The sequence below is a fragment of the Vicugna pacos genome, chromosome 6 (assembly GCF_048564905.1).
Source record: "Vicugna pacos chromosome 6, VicPac4, whole genome shotgun sequence".
Classification (NCBI taxonomy): domain Eukaryota; kingdom Metazoa; phylum Chordata; class Mammalia; order Artiodactyla; family Camelidae; genus Vicugna; species Vicugna pacos.
The window spans coordinates 53212738-53236106 of record NC_132992.1 but is presented as its reverse complement, the minus strand read 5'-3'; the positions used below and the strand labels follow the sequence as shown (position 1 = coordinate 53236106).

Sequence of the window (23369 nt, the reverse complement as noted above, 5' to 3'; positions counted from 1 at the left end):
TACAAATTATTTAACTACATTGGAGCACCTTTCTTATACTGCTGTCTAAGTCCAAATCGAAGACCACCTAATCCGCAAATGTTTGGTAACTATACATTTTTAGATGGGATCCAATTTTTACCAAACTCTGACTCTCCACAGTGAAGTTTCAGCATGTTCCACAAAGTAGAATGTGATAGGCTGAATGAGAACATTCCCTGATGCCCAGCATCCATGTTTTCGCTTACTAAAATGGCAAGTGACTTGTAGAAATGCCAGTGACTTCAGCTTATCCAAGCAGCCCAGGACAATTTTACATTAAAAATACACATCACAGGTGATGTTTGGATCAAGTCTTCACTCTCCACTGCTCTCAGACCTCATGCCCACTGCTGGCTCAGGAAATCTCTGCAGAAAAAAGACCTAGATGAGGTCACATGCTTTCCCCAGCTCATGGGCTAAGACAGCCAGACCAGCCCTAATTGCATTTAGCAAAGCAGTGCTTACCTCACGGTTTTTAACAGCATGGGGCATTTACAGAGGAAGTTGTGTTGGAAGCCAGGAGGAAAGATCACCATCCTGATCCTCTCTTTGTTCCTGTATGCACTGTGGGCAATTTCATAGAGCTGCAAGGGGCAGAAAGACAAGGACCCAAAGGCTGATCATCAAAGCTGCTGTTTTTCTAGTCTGATTTTCCTAAAAGGGTACGGAAACAGCCAACTTAGGGAGTTAGTTCCATTAAGTCGGGGCTAGGGACACTTTCCACATCCCCAGGTGCTGCCTCTGCAACCACAGAACTGAACGCTGCCAGCCCATATGAAGCAGTGACGAGACCTCATCCTGCCCTTCCCATACCACCCTGCAAGGAGACAAGGAATTGCAATGGGCCCCCTCTATTTGTTGAAAAGAAAAGAAACCGTGTCCCTATTCTTAGAGCCACTGCAAGGAGAGACTGCATGGAGGTTCTCAGAGCAGCCTGGGATCTTCTGTATACTTGCAGAGCCCAAGACCCAGCTGAGGAATCGAGATCTGCCACAAACACTCCTTTGAGCTGAATAGCATAGCACACTGATGCTTACTGTATACACCAGGCAGCATGGCAATTGAGGGATGCAGAAAATCCCTCATAATGTCAGAGACCCTCCTTTAGGCTCTAATCAAAGTTCGGCTGGCTGAGAAAACGCTGAGGTGAGTAGAGTGTGTTTCCATCGGCCGCTAAGCTTAGTTTACCTTTCTTCCAAACTCCACAGGCACTGTTTTGTCATCCTCACCATGTAGGATGAGAAGGGGAGAAGACAGGAATTTAACACTAGGAACAAGTAGAAGAAAAGCATTCAGTTCCAGGATTGTACATTGGGATTTCTCCTCTTCTAAGTTAAAGCTTTAGCAAAACATGAGGTTTGCCCAAAATACAAGAACGCCCTTTCTTTCCCTCCCAGGAATAACAACTTCACATATAATAAGCTTCATACAGTAACTTCTTTTTCCTCCAGGCAAGATTCTTCTGTTTACTCACACAATTCAATTAGTTATTTAATTTATTCCTACATGATCTTTGAAAATAAAGAACAAAAACACTGAAACACTGAATTTGTACAGAATTAAAAGAACCTCATCTTTTTCCGTAAGGTATTCTACCTTATTTCTTAATATCTAGAGTGTTTTAATTAAAAGACTATAAAAGAAAAATAAAATAACTCAAAACCCAAAAATAACAAGAACTACCACAGGACAAAGAACTTATTATAGCAATTTATTTATGTTTCCCCGTAAATACATGGCATGGACATGTCATTAACAAGTTCGATTAGCTTCCTGGTCAACCTCCTGTTTGTAATTTAAAAAGGCTATGACATGAATGATGACTTGTTTCTCATTCTAATAAATAGTACTTCCCTCTCCCCGCCCAAATTCTGATTCCACCCACCCTGCCACTGTGGCTCACTGCTACTCCTGAGAATGTTAGATCCCTCAAGTGTGTTGAAATAGAAAAAAGGACTGATAAGACTGCCTACGTGTAGGCACTCCTAGGTTCTCCAACTATTTCGGTTACACAGGGAGTGAGGCCTACAATTCCTCCAAGGAATGTTAGGCTAGACCCTCCAGGACCTTTCAAAGGTCCTGATATGTCCTAAACAACTCCCTTTATAACATCAGAGGAAGTACTGAATTAGACAGAAGGATAATATCAAATACTAAAAATCTGTAGATACCTTATCCCAAATGCTAGTGCCCATCTACGAATTTCCATCTACTCATTCAGACTTCTTGCCTACCCATTCAATCAGCTGCATGATAGTTACCCCTAGAATCCTGTAGATACTAGTAATAATGGACATCTTTACATCATTAAACTTACTTTTCATCATTGGGGAAGACTATTTTGTCTTTCCTCAGGGCATCCATAATTGTGCGTAAAAATCTTGGAAGGTTCCGGTAAATCTATTTTTTTAAAAGGAAAAAAATTAAAACATAGCATATAGCTAAGTCATTTGCTATAGTTTCTCACTATGAACTGTAGTAATATAGAGAGTAGTGACTTTCTAAATATAATTAACTTTTTTTTTGAAAACAAAACTTAATGCTTTTAAAAGTAATTCATGTCATTGTAGGGAATTTAGAAAAAACAAAAAGGAAGAAAGAAGAAACAAATCACACATAATCCCACCGTCCATACATAATCGCTTTTAACGTTTTGTTTTTACTTATCTTTTTTCAGAATACAAATAGCACCACTGCCTTATTTCTTCATACTTGTAAAGGAGCAGTGATATGCATAATCTAAAAATCACTTCTGTGGTGAACTACAGAGTAGTTAAGTGGTTTAGCTGAGGAACGGAGTATTCTAATTAGTTGGAAATCCTGGTAATGTATACAATACAGAGATAATTGGTTTTAAAGGGTTTGACCATTATAAACTCTGTTGAATGTGCTTTAATGCTGCAATGTTTTTAAAAGGCATTTTAGGTTTTAACAATGACCACAGGGCTTCAATTATAACAATTATCATTTTAGGTTTTAACAATGACCACAGGACTCCAAATATAACATTTCCTCTTTAATGGCAAGTTCCAGTAAATAGAATGCTAGCTAAATATCAGCTCTTACCATATTTTAATTAAGTTGATGGGCAAATTAGTTTTATGCCCTAAAAATATCCATCTCAACTGAAAATGAGGAAAGGACAGAAAACCTAAGCAACCCTGCACCTTCCTTAAGCTTTTAACCCTGCCTCCAAACTGCAGCCCAAGTCCATTCATTTCTCTCCGTTTCCACTAATCCCCTAGCCTAACCCTCCTTCATCTCTTGCTTGGGTTATACCAACAATCCCAGGTCGCCCTGCCATAACCCAGTGCCCGCAGGGCGTTTTAACAGGCAACTCTCATCACATCACTCTTTTGCTTTACATCCTCCAAAGGTTAAACCCACATGTCACCTTGGCCTTCAGGGCCCTATGGAATCTGGCTGTAGCCTCTGTCTCCTGTCACTCAGCTCCCATCCACCCTCAGGCCCTGCTGCCTTCTGATCCTGGAGCTCATCAGCCTTGACCTCACCTCAGGGCGGATTCTCCCATGATACCTTGCTGCTTATCATGCAGATCTCAGCTTGGATGGCATTTCTTCAGAGACCTCTCCCCTAACCAGCGATCAAAACTTGCCCCTTCCCCCCCCCCCCCAGTCATTCTTCCCTCTCACATCATTTTATTTCTTTTACAGCATTTCTCACTAATCAAAATCCTCTTATTGCCCACTTGTCTTCTATCTGCCTTTCCAGCAACTATACAAACCTCATAGGAGGATGGACCACACCTTTCTTATTCCCTGTGGTGTCCCCAGAACCTGGGAGAGTTCCTGGGACCTAACAGATACTTGTTAAATATTTGCTAAAAATGGAATGAGTCTATTGTGCAAATATCCCAGAGGTACACTTTAAGCTATTTGTCATTTTTATCTTCCTGTGACTGAATTTCATTCAGAGTTTATTCCTTGGAATAGACTCATAAAGAGAAAAGACCAGCAAAGTATTGCATATGTTCCTCTGTGGTGCCTGAGCGGGGAGCGGGGTGCAGTGTCGTAAATGGGACATTGCCGAGGGAAGGGAGGGGGAACAGAACAGGGAGGCTGAGGGCGGAAATGCAACGTCTGCTTCACAGTTTAAAAAGGAGAGAATTGTGTTCACTGTACAAGCACTTTCTACATTGTGTGCATCACTGCTCCTTTATGAGTGCGGGGAAGTAACAACTAGTGGCTGTTGCTCAGCCCTTGAGTGTGTCCTTGGTTGTGGTCTCCCACTTTGAGCTGTAGTCATGTAGAGAATAGTAACTTGCAAAACATAATGAGCTAAAAATAATTTTTTTCTCTGATTTTAAAAAGTAATTCATGTCATGGTGGGGAATTTGGTAGGGGAATGCGTACACAACGTGCAGGTGGGGGCCAGTAAAGATGAACTCCTACTTTCCCGCTGTGCTGTGGGCCTGCTGTTTGCAGGAACCTGTGGGCTTTCGGGGGGTCTGTCTGGCCTGCATTTCGGCGTGGTCTCACAGCAGATGACTTGCATTTAGGGTGCGGTCTGGAGATCCTAACACTGCCTCTCCTTCCTTCCTTATCTCTCCTCTTACTCATACTAAGGGCAAGATTTCTCATCTTCTCTTTCCTTTGTCTTCTGGTTCTGCTACCCTTGGAATCAGGACTCTGAGAATTCAGTAAAGCGAAGCCCTTCAGCAATTCATCTAAAATTCCAAAGGAGTAAGAAGAAAGCAGCCCCGGTCAGTCTCCTCCCGGTACCCACCTCCTCTCCAGCCAGGGGTGCCCCTCGAGACTCAGAGGTCAGACCACCCTCTCCAGCCCAGACCTCCTAATTGGTCTCCCTGCCTCCTCTCTGTTCTGAAATTCCACCAGATGAATACTCTTTAAATACCGTTACCTGAAATCTGCTGTTACAAAGCTTTGGGAGTAGAACAGTATCTACTTTAAAAAACAAACAAAAAAAAACCTCCTGTCTTGGCTGCAAGCCCATCCACATCTGGCCACAGTCTTTCCGGCCAAAGCCTGTGTGCATTCTGTCTGTCTGCCTGGGGTTAGAAAATGTGGGACTGAGTCCCACTTCCTCTCTGTGGGCTGCCGGGCAAGCCTCTCAGCCCCCTTTTTCCCTCAGCTCTCAGCGGCTTCGGCAGTGATGCCAAACCAAGGGCTGCTGTGAGAATTTAAAAGGATGACAAGTGTGAAAAGATCTTACATGGACTCTCAGGTACTTGATGACACATTATCGCCCCATTCTGGCCATGTGCCTTGGCCCACATGCCCCCCTCCTCTCTGTTTTCTAACTGCGCTCCCTCACCTTCAGGAAGGGAGCTTACATCCTATCTCCCTGTGCATCTTCCTTGGTCACACCTGCACACAATACCCTCCTCTTCCCTGAATTCTCCCTACCCTGAAATTACTGCTCTGGGTCCTCCCCCGACACCTCGCTTAGTCTACTATAACAGAAAGGGTGGGACAAAGGAACAAGCATTTGTTGAGTGCCCACTAGCAGCTGGGTACTTTGCATGGATTATTTTACTTAATTTAACCTTCACAGCAACCCTATGCAGTAGCAACCTTATAAAAATAAGGAAAACACAACAAAAGGAAATAATATACTCAGGTCATAATTGGTTAGTGACAGAGGCCAAATTTGAACTCAGATCCGAATCCGTCCAGCCTCAGAGCCCATGCTCTTTTCCACTGTGCCTTGCTGCCTCCCATTCTGAGTAATGAGATTGATTCCACAGTGATACATGGAAACCTCTGTCGTTACTTTGTATCCCCCATTAATTTCCTGTCTCCATCCACAACTAGACAGGAAACTTCTTGAGGGTAAGGACCTATGCCTTTTACTACATCCAGATGTCTCACACCACCTACACTTCCTTATTCAACAGTAATGTTCAGAGTTATGGCACTCCACTGATAAAAACAGCTAATGACTATTGAGTGTTTACTGTGTCAGGCACTAGTATACATGTTTTTCATATATGAATTTATGTAATTATCTCAACAATCTTGAATACACTATTATTACCCCCATTTTACAGATGAGGCAGTTGAAGCATTAAAAACCATGAGTCTGGGGGTGGTGGGTATAGCTCAGTGGTAGAGCACATGCTTAGCATGCACGAGGTCTTGGGTTCAATCCTCAGTACCTCCATTTTTTTAAAAAAATTAAAAAGAAAAAAAGATTCAGCAGTTACACTGGCAGCCAGAAGGCAACAGGAACAGTGCCTTCAACATTCTGTTGGGGGCAGGGCAGGGGGAACTCTTTCTAACCCAGAACTCAGCCAAAATACCATCAACTGTGAAAGAGTAGAATAAAAACATTCTTACACATGCAAGGATCTCAAAAAAAAAAAAAAAACTACTTGACTCTCCCTTATTCAGAAGGCTACTAGAGGATGTGGCCACCAGAATGAAGGAATATGCCAAAAAAGAGAAAGAACAGGATCTAACCAGGAAAGCAAGTGAATCCCCAGGATGATTCCCCAATGACAACGGCACAGCAGACCTAGAGAACACCAAGTCCATACTGAAGCAGGCCAGAGGGCTCTGGGAAACAGGAGATGAAACTGACAGAACATCCATGTGTTTGAACATACTGAATGTTTGTGTTAGTAGAGATTAGACAACTGGCAAAGAATCTAGATTAAATTAAGGATTGAAAAAACCAAAACTCTCATTAGTCTAAGGTCACATAACTGTTAAGTGACACCCCTGGGGAAAAACTCAGAAAGTCTGGCACCAAAGCCATGGTTCTTAAAAAAAAATTTTTTTTTTTAACTTTCTGGGAAGAAGTCAGAGACATACCAAGGCAGTGAGGTCTTGAGTGGTCAAGAACCCAGAGAGAAGGGAAGCCCAGAGAGGTGAGCCTGACACTCAATACCGCTTTTTCTCCTTGAGATGCAGCTCCCAAGTCAGAAGAAAGCCAGAAAGTAGAGGCAAAAGAACACAGAACAGACGACACAAGTAGGTATTATCTCTTATATATACAAAAATCCACACCTGTGGATTATAGCTCTAAATGTAGAAGGTAAAACAGAATTTCTAGAAGGTAGCATAGAAGAGTTATCTTTAAAAAAATAAAAGGACACTTGTTAAAAGTATTAACTATAAAAAATGGTAAACTGGATCACATTAAATTTAGAAACATCTCTTCATCACAAGAAACCACTGAGGGAGGAAAGAGACAAAACAAAACAGTAGAATATATGTGCAGTACAAGTAATTTTCTAATGACTCATCCTATAAAGAACTTCGACAAATAAAAAGAAGGACAATTCAATTTAAAAATGTTTGCAAAAGACATGAAAACGTATCTAACAAGAGATGGTATCTAAATGGCTAATAAACATAAGGGGAAAAACACCCAGTTTCCTTGGTTATCAGGGAAATGTAAATAAAACCACGATGATATCAATATAAGGGTCAGGTTGTGAAGCAATTGGAACTCTCATACACAATACGTGGGAAAGTAAAGTGGCCGTCACCTGCGAAAACTGCTTGGTGCTAATAACCACTAGAGGTGAACTGTATTTTCCAGCATCGGCTCCTAGGGTATGTGCCAGTGAATACTTGGACATTTACAGACATTCGAGGATGTTCATAGCAACAGTGTTATTAATTATCCCAAACAGAGAACAACACAAAAAGATAAGAAGTACGGTCTAGTTCATGGGGGGAATAAAAGACCTTTGGCCCTTAATAAGCCACTCAACCCATTAGGAGAAAATAAAAGGACTATAAAATCCAAAAGCCACTGTGCCCCTCTTTACTAGCAACTGGCTAATAACCTGTCTCAAGTTAGAGTAACTTAGAAATATATAAGCCTAGTTAAGAAAGAGGCCATAGCTAATTAACAGAAGTGTGTGGAAACAGCTACGTCTTGACGTCTTGTGAAGACGAACCAGAGACTCACCTTCATCAAGGGATAATTGATGGTCGCATCCCACATGTTGGTAAACGGAGCTTCCAGGATAATAGCATCAACTGGAGATCCTTGAGAATAATAAAGAAGAAATAACTCCTCTACCATATTTAAATACTATCTTTCCTAAATAAGGGGTCCTCAAGGTCTCGTCCATGAACTACCTGCATCAAAATCATTTATGAATCTTCTTAATAATACAAATTCATGACCCCACTTCAGACTTGAGTCAGAAGTCAGAATCTCAGGGAGGGTGGAGGGTGTGAGAATGTGCATTTTAACAAGCACTCTCACTAAAGCTATTTCATTTCTCTGCACTGATCATTGAAAGTCACTACCTTCCCCTCATACACAGGCAGATTTTCATGACTTGGGTAATTGAAGGAAGCAAAGTAGTGCAGGAAGGGAGTGTTCTGCAGAGACTGAGTAGGCTGTTTGGCCAACACTCCCTCCGAGACCAAAAGGTCTAGATGTTGGAGTTACCGTATATAGACTTTAACTTACTGAAAATAACAAATGGTAAAATAGTAAAATATTTATTAAAATTTTAATATTAAGTCAAATTTTATATAATGAACTGTGTGTAATATGTAAAATATATATAAATATATTTAAACTAGTGCACAAAGAGAAAAATGTCTGAAAGACTCAGAAAAAAACACTGGAGACATATAGGCCACAGGAACAGATCTAAAAAATTTCCGTATAACTATAGTCACAGAGAAAGAGAAGACAAAGAACAGAGCAGACATAATATTTGAGGATATAAAGACCGGCAGTCTTCCAAAATGGATGAACATCAAGCCACAGTTCAGATGTGCTATGACTCCCAAGCAGGATAAGAACTTAAGAACACCTAAGAAAATCTGAGTAAAAATGCTGAAAAACAAAGACAAAAAGAAAATCCCCAAAATCACCAAAAGCAAAAGTAAACACTATCTTCAAAGGAGCAATAGTAAGACTGGCAGCTGCCTCCCTAACAAAACAGGGAAAGCCAGAATAAAGTGGATGACAAAAGCTTCAAAAGGCTGAAATAAAACCATTGCCACTCCAGAGGCAGCGTGCGGCTCAAGTGGTAGAGTGCGTGGTTAGCATGCATAAGGTCCCAAGTTCAAGCCCCAGTACCTCCATCAGGAAAAAAAGAATCTGACAATAAATAATTAAATAGACCTGATGACCTCCCCACCAAAAATAGAAGTTTTTTTTAGAAATTACTGCCACCCTAGAACTCTATGCCCAGTGAAAATATCCTTCAAAAGTTAAGATGAAATAAAGACATTTTCAGGCCAAAACTGAGAGCATTCTTCACCAACAGACAGGCAGACAAAAATCCCAGATGGGAAGCACAGAGATGCTGTAAGTAATAAAGAACAAAGAAAAGGGTAAATCTAAATATTGACTTTATCAGAATAAGAATGTTTTATGGAGTATTTGTAGAGAGAAAATGAAAATACATGGTAGCAAGAGTTCATAAATCCGGGATGCAAATGGAAATAAAATGTTCTAAGATAATGCATGATCCAGGAAGCAAAGTACTCTTTTTCATGAATTCAGTTCAGACAATACAGCATTGCCAACACCATGAAGGAGGTGTGCACAGAGAGCTATGAGAGAGCTTATAGGAATCTTGAAGTGACGTTTATTTTATTAAAGTAAGTAATAAGTCTGTAGGTAATTAAGATTGTGTATCACAGGTGACATGCTTTAAAATGCTTATGTAATTCTGGGTGGAGGGTCTAGTTCAAGTGGTAGAATGCATGCTTAGTATGCATGCTTAGTATGCATGAGGTCCTGGGTTCAATCCCCAGTACCTTCTCTAAAAATAAATAAACCTGATTACCTCCCCTATCCCCTGCCAAAATAAAATAATTAAATAATATGATGATAAAATGTTTACGCAATTCAGTCTGACCTGTGTTGCCAAATAAGGTTTAAGATAACGCAAGAGATTTGTAAGCTTTTAAGGCGCATCAGCATCACGTGGTCCTAGTTACAGAGATTCTAGTTCATGAAAACAGCCAGGATCCAGGACACTTACGTTAATAACAAACGCCCCCAGAGATTCTGATAAAGGCAGTTCTCAGAACACTCTGAGAAACACGGACATAAATATTATGTAAGAAGGGCTGCAGAAAGCAAGTCCTGCTTATTATTTCATAATGTATTAATTTCCTCTCCTATAATCCAAATTACTCCATAAAAACACTTATTATCTCTTCACAATGAGGGCCCTTTCAGGGTAATTTGAACTCTTTTCCTAGTATTTACTTTCAATTTCATAACTCTGAAAAGCAGCTATTGTTTTATATTAAATAGAAAAAAGGAAGTCTGTTAGACCTAAAGTTGGGGTGCTTTAGGTATCTCTGAGTTCAGCATATGCACAATAGTCTCTTGATTGTTTTTATTTTCCCACCTCAAGCCAAGAAATTATACCATATAAGCATCTTATCGTACCTTTCTCTTCCAGAACTTTTGCAGCATTTGTCGCAACTCTGTAAAGCAATGAAAGTGAGTGCCAGTGCAAAGCAGTAACTCTATAGTCAAGTAAATGGTACAAAACGCAACATCCAGTATGAGCATCTAATGAAAGCTCTGGACCCTCAAATGCATGTAGACACACATTTTGCACAGGATTTCAAGGGGTTCCACTGGCCCTAAATAAGAACCCTTTTATTTAAAACTCTCAAGGAGCATTCTGGAATGGGCTTCAGTGTCACAGATAATGACAGAGCTAAACCCTCCCTTGTGTTACAGAAAGGCACGCTGCAGTGCTAAGGTCACTAGCCACTTGTGGGGTGTAACAGACACCAGAGAAGAGTCCCCATCTCCAAGCTCAGGGGTCCTTCCCCCGCTCACTGCTGCCTTTGATACGACACTCACACCCCAAGAACCCCATCTGGGGACCAATCTTAGGACCTCCAGACCCTACTTACGCTGTACCCAGAGAGTGGCCCCAGAAACACACGGGGGTGGTACCACTTCTCGCCTTGGTCCATTCATAAACACAAACAGTGTCTGCAGTCAGCCCCTCCTCCGTGGGTTTACCTGTCGAGTCCCCGAACCCTGGCAGCAAGAAAAGGCAAACACAGTATCACCACCTCCAAAATAAGGGTCATCAAAAGCCTCCTGCTTATTGGAAAGTCTCTGTACACTGTTTCTAACACGTACCTCTGTAGTCAACAGACAAGACGTGAAAGCCGCCATCACTCAGCACCTAGATGACAAAGGAGCTGTTATCACCTGAATTTGGAGATATAAACAGGAAAGGTGTTTTAATCTCCTCAAACACGTCCATAATCCTGGTTGTGGTGGTTTAATAGGTAGGGGAAAGATGCATGTCTGAAACCTGGGGTTTGACTTCAAACTCGAGAAGCTGAGACTCAGTGGGACTGGAGGAGCGCAGCGTGGCAGAGCAGGGTCACAAAGCCTGGGGCACACCCTGGCCCTGCCACCTGCTGGCTCTGTGCCCTTGGGAAAGCCACGTAAAATTTAGCTATGTAAATATCCTGAGTCATGGAAAGCAATGCCTTCAGGATTGTTGGAAGATTGCATGAGATGCTACACTAAGTACACTGGTACCTAGTAAACAGCTTCTTCAGGAACTTCCTGGAGGATCAGAACTCTAGACAGAGTTGTAGTAGAAGCAATCAAATACTGGGGAGATGTTTATAGTAAGTATGAATAGATAAAGAGTTCATATGGATCAAAAATAGATTGCTTAATTATATGAAACTACTGCCAAGCCCCAAATAAAGGAGAAAAGAATACAAAAATGGCATTTTAAACGAAATAAAACACAGTGATAGATGAAAATAGAGATAAAAGAGGGCAAAAATTTACTGTGCAGGCATCTTTAAAACTTTAATTCTCAGAACAGTCCTACACTGGAAGTATTATCCACATTTCATGGATAAAGAAACTGAGCTCTGGAGAGTTGAAGTAACTTGTCCACCCGAATGGCAGCGGCAGGACCAGGATTCACACCTGAGGCTGCCTGTGTCTAAACACTGTGCCTCCGCTACTTCTGCAGAGATGCGGGCGACTGAACCTTTAAATACAAACTGCATTACGAATGAGGAAGTAAATGGAATGTTTTAGTATCCTCTTATACTGCATTCACTCCCAACAAGTTATCCAAGACCCGGGGCAGTTCAGCATCCAGGGAAACAGGAACACCTGTGTGTTGTCCGTGGTGCCATAAACTGAAGATGAACTTGACAATGTAACTCAAGCCACAGATTCTATTCCTCAGAATTCATCTCCAGGAAGAAATTCCAAAAGAAGAATAAAGCAACTGCTTATAGTTTTCTGTAGCAATACAATTTTAAATGAATGGGGGGCAGGGAACCTTGTATTCAACAGCAGTGGAATATTTAAGTAAATAAACAACTGTCTATAACTATAACAGAGAATGATCCCCCTTTAAATTGGCAACTATGATGACTACAGAAAAACATAGAAGAATGTTTTAAAAATGTTGGTATTAAGTAAAAGCACAACATAAAATAACTTATGGATACAATCATAGTAATGTAAAAACTGTGTAGAGATAAAAACTACGTGGGAATGCAAATAAATGAAAAATAGCTGTATTGGGTGATAGAAGTGATGAATGAATGAATGAGAGAGGGAGGGAGGAAAGACAATTTCATAATTAAGATTGAATTTTTAAAGGAAATTGCCTATGCAAAGAAGAAGACTCAGGGCTAAGGAAGTCTGGTCAGACTGGGAGATAGTGACTATGGAGTGTGGTATCTAGGATCCGCCTTGAGAAGAAATCTTATAACATCCCAACTCCCACAAGGATGCTCGGGCTACTTTTCACACCTACACCTACAGCTCTTCTCCTTTCTGTGCACACGGAGACATACAATTCAGCTTTGCCAAGAGTAGATGGGGAGAAAAAGTACACATTCTCACGGCCATCAGCTTCATAACATTCCACATGGGAAGTACACAGTGGGTTTGGGGTGGAAAGCAAATCTAAAAATTAATAGACATCGTCATCCCAGGCACAACTCCATTCAGGCAGCACTGCTGGGAGTGAGGAGAGAGGGGAGGAGCGTCCTGTCTGAACAGGGGAGGGGGGTGAAGAAGGTGTCTGTCGGGTCCCACAAATGCTGTTCAATCCGGAGAGGGCTCTGGGGTGGGAGCTGGCTTGTGGGGAGCGCGATCAGGTCCTGGGGTCAAAAACTGGACAAGCAGCTGGGTCACCTGAGGGAGAGATGACTAACTGGAGTGTGGGCGCGCATCAGCTGCTCTGCGCGGCCAGCTGAGTCAGACGCGGCCACGTGGAAAGCCTGTCGCCTTCCTCGCACCGGGAGATGCGGGGCTGCCCCAGCCACCTGGAGCCTGTGGCCACCTTCCCTCTGCCGAACCTCTGATGGGGCTGAAGCAGGGCCTGAATGACTTATGAGCAGACATCCTATGTCTTCATCCCATACCACAAAAAAGGGTGTTCCAGTAGAAGAAGTGGCTTTCATACTCAGTGTATTTTCTCAACCCCTCCCCCAGCTCTCAGAAAAAGCACATAAATGTGACTTCAACTCCATCTGGTGATAAAGGGAATACGTTCATGAAAGTGTTTGGGACTCAGAGATGTTCACATCTGCTTCGATGCCCCACGGTCACTGTAGGAAGAGAGGTGCACTCAGGGGATGTGAGGCTCCAGACACCACCACCCGCTCCTGGAGTTCTCCGTAGATAACCACGCCTGGGCTGAGGAAGATCAGATGCAAATAAATGGAGACATAAAATCGGTGCCTCGAGGCCTCTTTGCACATACCTTTACTAGCCGAAGTCTATGAGGAGCTGCCCTGTAAAGGAGGTTAAAAGCAAAAAGGGCAAGAATTAGGCATTACCATGACAAATTTATCAAAATCACTGCCACGCTGCTGGCATCTGTTCTCACACCTTTCTCTTTCAGGTTAGACAAACAACTAGGAGAAAGGGCAATGTTTCTTGGGGTCAGAGCCCACCTGCACATGTCGGGGCAGATGATCCACAGCCCCCATGGCTGCTGCCTTCCTCGGGGCACCTATCAACGTAGGCATGTCAGAAACTCCTGACAGTCCGTCTCCTTTCACTGCTACACAGCAAACCTAGTCCTAAGGATACTTCTAGTAGCTAAAGGAAAGTCAGTTCTAGAAAGTGGCTTTTCAGAAAAAGGATAATATAATCAAGTTCATAAACTCAGATCTGTCCAGTCTGCTATGAGGCACAAGGTGAACAGCCCTGGAGGTACAACAAATGGTTGTTTCCAAAACAACCACATCGTTACTCTATTAGCCACATGAAAGGGAGAGACGAAGATAATTCAAAGGGCAGAGAATTCTTTAAAAAAAAAAAACCATTTGAATTTTGTTTTAGAGACAAGTTTCTAAAACCTTAGTGTGTTGTTGAGTCCTTTGAACATGAAGTTAAAGCTACAGCCCATTTCCCAGAAAAAAAAATGTATCCATCCTTCAAATTTTGTGTAAAATTTTGAGCTGGGAATTTGTGGACCCTCTGGGGGGCACCTATCGGTTCCAAGTCTGGAACCACTGTTTTCATCAAGGTTCTCTGTGGCCTCTCATTTGGCCTCCTTCCAGCTCAGGACTGCTGAGAGCAAGCTGCCACTTCCGGCAGGGACGGGAGGACGGGGCAGCTGGATAACGGAGGGCAACTGCGGCTGCACTCAGAGGGCAGAGATGAATATGTGATCCACACCAGCCTTTAAATAAATGATGTCACACCATGCCCAAGCTAGCACAAGCACGACAACGTCAAACAATGTTGGAAAATGTCTATTTCACAGGAAATCTCCGCAAATGTGACTCTGAAGCGTACACTCCTAGAAAGCCCCTTGAGCACAGGCCAGTCTTGAGAAAGCCATCATTTGACTGGAAGACAGTGAGTAAAAGAGACAGAGGCGAGGGAGCCAAGGGGCAGATTCCGGAGCACATCACTCAGTCAGAAGTGTCCCCCAAGAGACAGAGTGAGGTCTCTGGGTCTCCAGGACACGCTGCCCCTCCCCCACCTGGAGCGACACAGTCACAGCTGATACTCGTCACCCACCATGATGACCCAGGCCCACCGAGGACCCGGGCAGCACATGCAAGGAGAGAGCCAGATATGGAAGAAGTGGTAGGGGTTGGGGCGGTGCTCTTTGTTACAAAGCAAGATTGGGACCACAGAGATAAAGGAAGGTCCATGTAGTTTTGCGAGAAGGACCTCTGAGGTGGAAACTGCTCGTCCTTTTCCCCATACCTCATGCCTGTTCCCTAACCAGTCTTCCCTGGCTTCAATCCAGCATTTCCACCACTCTCAGGGAGTCCAGGAACCCCTTCCTTCTTTGAAATCAGTATCCAAATTTTGAAAGTTAGTCTCCCTTTCAGTTAAAGATCCACATTATTCTCCATATAGCATATACAGATTTTATTAAAAGAGATGCCTATTACCAGAACACTCTCAAATTTCAACAAAGGAAAAAAAAATATGGAGGCATGCTTACAGAATTCAAAACAGCGTTCTGCCCTTCATTCCCCCACAGGGCTGAAATGCCCTATCACTCTGTTTAAAAAAAAAAATCCAAGTAGAGGCACTGACCTGTGTTCGGCACTGCCGTGAAGATAAATAATAATTGGGTGGCCATCACGAAGGGCTGCTTCGTACCAGCCACGGCCTTTCCCTTTGGCAACTTCCCCCCAGCACCTGGGAACCGTGTGCCTAGAGAGCAAGGAAAGGTTTTAAGCAACACAGACAGAGTGGAATTCTCCATCCTCGCTGAGGTCTGAAACTCTCCTGAGGTCAATCAGATATAGATATTTACATGTATATGCTTATATATTAATTATTCAAATATATGCTCAATTACATCACTGCATGTAAATATTGACTATATTTACATATAAATATTTATGTGAGCAAATGCCCTTGGTAAAAATTAAAGTACAATACCACACATATCTTATAATGAAAACCATTACTGCCCTACCCCTACCCCTACCCCACTCCCCTACGCCCAGAGAGAATCCCTTTAACCGTTCACTGCATTCGTTCTTCTGACTCCTGCACTGATTACTCTTCCAAGGCTGCAGTTCTTAGGTGTGGTTTATTGAAATGCAATCCACTGGGTGGAAACAAGTGAAAAATAATAGATAATTTGCCACCTGCAATTGGTTTTGCTAAAGAAGCAAGTTGGAAAGAAATGAAATGGAAACCAGCTTAGGGAGGGGAAAAGAACTTGAACATGAAACTAAGCTATTCTACTCAAGAAACCCAGTGACCTTCAGGTTTTAAACACCTGTCTTAGCTCCAGTTCCTCCACCTTGTTGAGCCAAACGAATTAACCCTGATAATACAAACACTGCCATATGACATGTCACCAGAGGACACATTAGAAGAGAGAATTGGCCACGTGAAGATAGAATCTTCAGTTCCTCAATCATTTAGAGGCAGAATGTCTGACATGAGACCTTAAGGCCTCTGTACTTCAGCAGCATCACTGCCAGCCAGATAAGCCAGTCAAGGGGACAGGTGACTCCTCAAACCAAGGACTGATGGGGTAAGAGCAAAGAATAAAAATATTTTCAAACTCCAGCACTCTGAGTGGAACTGCACCTTGCAGATTAGGGAGAAGTTACGTGAACCCATACTGGTTCCTAAACATTCTGTGATCACATGTTTAAATTCAGGGAAATGAAATAGAAAACAGGGCACTGGAAAACCGGCAGCCAAGAACAAGGATTAGAACCAAACAGAAGAAAACATTGAAATTAGCACAGCAAAAAAGACAATAGGATGCTCACGACTTTGCTGGACAAATACTTATTGAGTGCTCTCTGTACCAAGCACCGTGGTAAGCAATGAAACCTCCCCGCAAAAAAGTCCTTCACCTATGAAGTTATTGTCTCGCAAAGGAGACGCACAGTAATCAGAGATGCACAGACATTTATTCAGTTACAGCGGGAATAAATGCCGTGAAGGACAATCACCGGTTGCATTACCATATGCCTAGAATGAGAAAAGGCTTCCCTGAAAACTGCCATTTCAACTGAGATCCAAAAGATGGGTGGGCAGTTAGGCAAAAGGAGGGAAGAGAGGGAGCAAAGAGGGAAAGGCTGCAGACAGAGCGTGGCTTTTATGCTGGGAGCCAGAAGCCCTGGGAGAGAGCAGGACGAGGGTGAGGAGTAAGGCAGGGGAGGGGCCGGCCAATCCCTCAGGCCTGGTGAAAGGCCCAAAGCCCCTGAAAGACCCCACACTCCGAAGTAAGAGTCCTGAAAAGCAAATTCAAGCAAGTCAGACATCACTACAAAGGGAAGATGTGAGGAACAGCCTCCCCCAAGGAACACTGACCTCTCCACAGGCAAGTAACACAGCATGGCTCACCCTTGCCCTGGTAACACGAAAGCTCCATCCACCAAGCACTCCAGTGTCTAGTCAGTGCACTCACCAGATTCCCAGAATCACCCCAGGTTCAACTTTGATGTAGAAGTTCACTGTGTGAGGAATCTTTAACTCGGGTTTCTTCAAATCCACGAGAAATGGTGCTTTGACTGGAAAGTAGAATTCATTATCAACTTCCAGAATTAAATTCCATGTCTTTTAATCACAATCGAAAAAAGTAATTAGCCTCATGGTTAACATGTTTCTAAGTTGCAAGCTACAATATTCAATTCCAAGCAAAGTATTCTATTATATAAACTAGGACCAGCCCATAGAAGACCTGGGAACACAAAACTAAACTAAACTAAAACTAGATTTAAAAGATAACACTAATGGGAGTGGGTAATAGCTCAGTGGTAGAGTGCATGCTTAGCATGCACAAGGTCTTGGGTTCAGTCCCCAGTACCTCCAGTAGAGAAAATAAAATAAAAATAAAAATAAAACCAGCATGGTAACCTGTAATAGAGTTTACTTAATCCTTACTCTTGTTTCAAGCTAAACGCAAAGGAGACCCTTTCCCTAAAAAGGTAAGAGAATCTAGAAGAAGGTGATGCCGATCCTGCTACATAGGTCAAAATTACTCTCTCCACTAAGTAAAACCTAATTAGCCAGAAGCCATGAAAGGTCCAGGATCAGCACACACCTGGAGCCATGCAGGTGCGAGCACTATCCGTGCGCTAGAAGGACTGTCAGTTACACTAGTGCAGCACTCAGTAGGAAAAAAAACGGGAAACTTCATATCTTTCTCTTTCTCTTTCCAGGGATACAGGCAGGAGGAGGAAGTGAAAAAGCAGAAAGTATAGGAGGCAGAAGGTTATCTATAGGAACAGCTAATTTGAAGACTGGGCTCCTGAATTGAGACCCCCCCCACCTTCAAGGCCATATTTCTCTCTCCACCCTGACAGTTTGCAGGGATTCATGCTAGAGCCCAGAGCAGATGTTAAATAGCTTCAGACCATTTAAGTCTGGCACAATTTTATAACTGACATATCTTCTTTATTATGTCATAACTGTAAGGGCAGTGAATTCTTTATTTGGAGAAAAAATATAAAGGCAGATTCACAAAAGGCACATACTTACAAAAGTTGAGAAAAACCAGGATGTGCATCATAGGAGGGAAAATATGTTCTTTTAATGATTTACTGGTAAAACTTTCACACAGAGAGGCAATTTTTCTTCCAAGTGTTGAACAGGAATGTGGAAAAGCTCTGCAAGACATCGTGAAACAAGCAAGGTATTCAAAATCAGCCCATGTTTTGTCTTGGTTTGTTTTTTCTCTTAGTGGCCAAATAAAATTTCAGAGACTAAGAGGAATTACAGGTAAGTTGGCATTGAGGCGAAATCCATTACAGAACTATATGTAATGAGGGCAGATCAGGACCAGGCACTAAGGGAGGACCAGGCACTAAGGGAGAACCAGGAGAGGAAAGCAGTGAGCCAGGGCCCCAGCCAGCTACTCAGAAGATCCAGGACAGGAGAGCAGGGGACATGGATGCACTCGAGTCAGACTTGGGCCCTCGGTATAGCCCACAGAAGGCCAAGGTGGGACCCTAACACCATCAGGAATCAGGATTCAGACTGTTTAACAGGTGCCACACTTTTTAATCACATCACAAGTCAGTGCTGTAAATGTTAGCTATTTTATTAACCTAAAGCAGTGAATGAATTATCATCAGGTTCTCCGTCTTCCAGCTGGGTCCTGGGAAGAAATGAACCAATGAGAGAAAACCGCCACCTCTGAGGTGACATCCCTGGTGAGCTGGGCTGTGAGGAGAAGAGTGGGGCATGGGGAAGGGGGTCTTGGAGTTTGACTATAGCAGGGCTGGGGTCTGGTCAGGGAATGGGACATGAGGGGCCACATACATATTGTTTATCCCATTGATTCCGTGACGGGAGCCACCCAAACAGGGAGCCACCAGCAGACAAGTTATGATTTGTCCCCGAGGGCTCACTCCTGCCACCTTTCTCTCTAGTCACATCTCTCATGAGGGTTGAAGGCCTCCTATCTTTGAGAAACAAGGGACACAGGAGGTAAGTGTCACCATCTCCTGCTCCCAGTTTTTGTCCATGTCATCCATTAGCTTAATCCCTTTCCCTACTGTGAACAATGTGAAGACAGTCAGTGCAATCAAATTGTGACGGTGTGGGGGCTGGAAAGCATTTCTGATGCACTGTTTCTCCTGCCCTGATTTCTCTGCTAGATGTGAGGCGTCTTAGAAGATAACTGTTATGACCTACACTTTGCAAATGAGGAGACTGAAAAATTAAGTACCCTTCCCAAGGTCACACAGCCAATGAATGGCAGAGCCCCATGAGGTCTGTGTGACCCTGGAGTCCCACGATGACCTCCAATGAGCTGTCACAGTCCTGATGAGTTCTTCTTGTCCTCCTTGAAGCAAAAATGAGCCCCAAGAACACAGTTGAGCTCTTGCAAAATGCAGCTTTTACAGAAAGTTGTTTCAGGGACCCTTTCTCCCCTTCTGCACCCTTGCCCCTCTTGAGGTCCCTTTCCTTCCACTATCTGCTTCCTTCCTGCTCCCATTTTCTCAGAAGCCTTTGGATACCAAAGTCATCAAAGAAGGACTTCTAAAAACATTCTCCCTCAAGTGTTAATAACTTAAAAAAATCAGAGCACTCATACATGTTTGGGAAAGGCACGGAGGCAGAAGATAATGAAATCTCTGATAGATTTCCAGCAATTCCACAGGGAGTGGAAAAGATAAGTGGGCTAAGGGTGATGGACAGCTCTTCCAATACATCAGCCTTGGGCAACTGCCTGCTCATAAAATCAGCAAGAAAGAAATGAAAATGACTGTTTCATAATACTTTAAAATAGCCTCCATGAGGTGGTCGGAAGAAGACACTGTTGTTCTGATTTCCGAGATAAGAAATCAAAACCCAGAGAAGCCACTTTGAGCCACAGATCAAGCCCAAACAGGCAGCACTGAACGCAATCTGAATTCTCATGCTTCCTTCCAGTCGGCCAGCTCCGGCTCCGGCTTCCTTTCTCCTGATTCTCTGAACTCCCGCTGCGCTGCCTGTTAGTCTCCCACTAAGTCACCTTTTGAAAGTAGTAGGGTGCTTTTCCGAGCAGAGGCAATAGAGGGAAATATATTTCTGTTTTTAAAGAATAATTCATACAGAACCCCTCTCTCAAATAGCTCAAGGCACTTCTGTGAGAAGCACTGCGGGAAGAGAACAGAGTGACCAGATCCCTCAGAGCATCAATAATGCACAGCGGCTCCTTTTAACTAGGGGGTTGTCAGTTTGACTTCCCCTAGATCAATAGGGGATCAAAAGTCACCAGTGGCTAATAGACCTTATTTGAGCGGAGGATGCAGTTTCAGCCCAGTCCCCGCTCAGGGCCAGCACATCAAACAGCCACCTTGATGCTATGGTGTTCTCTTGCCTGCCCTTTGATCAGCTGTGGCTGTAACTGCACCACCTCCCACTGGGCCCACAGAACCTAACTGGATGCTTCTTAACTGGTGAAGCCTGGTGAAGCTGGAGGTGCTACAGGACAGATCATTCCTGCTTCCTGCTCAGGGGTACCAGCTTTGGGAAGCCCGACTCCAACCACACTTGTCAAGACGATTGCAAATATTAAATCATGCTGCACATCCATCCTATGGCATTCATTCCACAACCATTCACCAAGCACCATCATGTCTGTGTTCTCCTCCCTTCTTTCCTCCCAACCAAATCCTCCCTTTCCTTCACATCCACTGACGTGTCCCTTCTTTGTCAAAGCCTCTCTAGACAGGTCTTCCCATCTTCCCCATGACAAGAACCATGGAGCATATAATGCTGCTTTTATAATCCACTCTGCCTAGCACAGAGCTGAGTACCATAAATATTCGATGAATAATAGGTTGAGGACACAAAGAAAAGTGTATTTCTTTCATAAGGGAGAAGGAAGCAAGGCTGATGGATAGTTTTGGGGGGTAGGGGAAGGCTTCCTTCTCTTTTTTGAATTACAATTGAAAATTAATCAACGTGAGCTCCCCAAGAGCAGGAGTTTTGCCTGTTTTATTTATGACTGTGGGCCCAGGTCCGAGACTAGTGCCTGAGAGGTACCAGATGACCAATACTGTGGCGCGAACGGAGAAGTTTATCAGCCTTCTCATGGGGATTTTCTAAGTAGTAACTGAAAATGTAAAGCCTTGGAGTGAAACATGGAAAAATTAAGAGGAAAATAGCCCTTTGGCTTCCCCCAACTTACTTCCTGAGCATGGTTTTTGTTTTTCTAATTTGAAGAAAATCAGTTGCAAGTGGGGATTTACTCCCCTGGGCCCATCCATCTTAAGAAGCAACCCTATCTGATGAGATTTTTGTAAAATAAATAAATAGGTCTCCAAAGCATCACACAGACACACACACACACACACACACACACACACAAAACCCACCAAAAATATCATGATTAAATATGGCCCTTGGGTCTCACAACACATCACAGTAGATCCAGTGCTACAGGCAAGTCCAGGCACACATCAAGCCCTCCATGAGTTTCTGTTGCTCTGAACTACCTTGCTCCAAGAAACAAAATCAACTCAGGATGCTGGATGTCAGTCTGTGTCTCAGCACAGCCTAAATTAGATCAGTCATTTTCTGCTCAGATGAAGAAATGCCCAAGTATTTTATTCTTTCAAGAAGCATCTTGAGACTTATTTTTAGTAATTATGAAGGCAAGGAATAGAAGGTCCCCAACTCCATCTCCCACTCCACTATCAATGAAGTGATAAAAGAGAGTGATTTAAAAAAGTGATGAGAGAACTGCAGCTTTGATTCTCTATCAAATAAATGTTAAATAACCATCCATCCTCTCTATAAAGAGCACAAAAGTAAAGGGTGGTAAACGCCAGCCTTCCCAGAACAACTGAATCAGGGAGGTCAGGCCCATGAATGTGAAGTCTGAGAAGTGCAGCGGGTGAGGACATTTTGACCTGTGTACAGATCCAACACAGAAGCGGGGCTCCAGCCACTGGGCTAGACCAGGGGAGGGCTGCTGTCTGCTCCCTGCGCTCAGCTAGAGCAGGAAGAGAAAAAAGACATCAGTGTTGGTCTTCACCACTCAGATGTTCCAAAGTGAAGTCTTCTGTGTCTGGGTGTGATGTTTGGATATTTTGCAATCAGCAAAAATTAAACAGGACAAAGGAATACAAAGAAGAAAGGTAAACAAAACTGCCAATATCGTCCCACACCAAAACAAAACAACAAAACAAGATACCCAGTCCAGGGTCTCCAACCAATGCCTCGGCTTCAGTGCAAACAAGACTGGCAGTACACTGCTGGTCCATTCAGGTGGCCTGAGATTACCGCTTAAGACAAGGATTCACCGGAGGAAGTGAAAAATACCTACTAGCCTCCAAAGCCCTGGAGCCAGTGCCCGGCCTCCAGCCCCGGGCGCACAGGGGCGGCGCGCACTCACCGCAGGTTCCGCACCACCATGTCCCACCACGCGGACACGCATCCCCGCTCGTCAGCCTCCATCCTGCGCCGCGTCCGGATCTGTCGCCGCCGCCGCAAGAGACTCCGCAGGGAGCCTGGAGCCCCGCCTGCCCGCCTCCTCCCCTGCAGGGGCGGCGACCCGGGGGACCCGCGGCCGGCCGAGCGTCTGACTCAGCACGGGGCAGGGACCGGAGCGCGCTGCCCTCGCGCACCCTCGCCACATGCACCGAGGTATGATAGAAGCAAGTTTCCCACGCTTCTAGCTGGCCACGCGCAAATTTGTTTTCTTTCTTCCTTTTTTTTTTTTTTGCCCTCCTCCTCCTCCTTCCCCTTCTCCTTTTTTTCTTTTAAGTTGTGAAAAAAAAACAAGCTTTATTAGGCCCCCAGCCCTAGTTCTCTTTCTCCTGCACAGTCCGGCGGACAGCAATGAAATCCACTTTCTGGCCGGCAGGAATATTCTATTTTCTTTTTTACATCTGTGCGTGTGTGTGCGCGCCCTGCGTGGAGCAGAATACATTTCTCACTATGGTAGTAATAAAACAGAAGTCTGAGAGTCA

At 43.6% G+C, this 23369-nt stretch overlaps 1 protein-coding gene across 1 annotated transcript; it reads right to left on the bottom strand.

Moving 5' to 3' along the window:
- Positions 1-249: 249 nt before the first annotated feature.
- On the bottom strand, positions 250-22974 carry ABHD12B (abhydrolase domain containing 12B). The gene is made up of 13 exons (XM_015235581.3): positions 22793-22974; positions 18442-18569; positions 17369-17471; positions 15523-15642; positions 13721-13751; positions 11104-11149; positions 10869-10998; positions 10390-10427; positions 7927-8006; positions 2339-2421; positions 1210-1288; positions 487-605; positions 250-387 (listed from the first exon to the last, which is right to left on the bottom strand). Exons 1-13 carry the CDS (start codon positions 22852-22854, stop codon positions 360-362), a joined length of 1047 nt encoding a protein of 348 aa, XP_015091067.1. The 5' UTR covers positions 22855-22974; the 3' UTR covers positions 250-359.
- Between the last annotated feature and the right edge of the window lie 395 nt (positions 22975-23369).

Bases quoted from the DNA above. Each gene is read 5' to 3' on its own strand.
- ABHD12B (XM_015235581.3), bottom strand. From the start codon at position 22,854: ATGGAGGCTGACGAGCGGGGATGCGTGTCCGCGTGGTGGGACATGGTG. The intron at 18,570-22,792 runs GTGAGTGCGCGC...GATGTCTTGCAG, and splicing joins ATGGTGGTGCGGAACCTGCG to AGCTTTTCCACATTCCTGTT. The intron at 10,428-10,868 runs GTAAGTAGGGTC...ATTGCTTTACAG, and splicing joins GGCCACTCTCTGGGTACAGC to AGTTGCGACAAATGCTGCAA.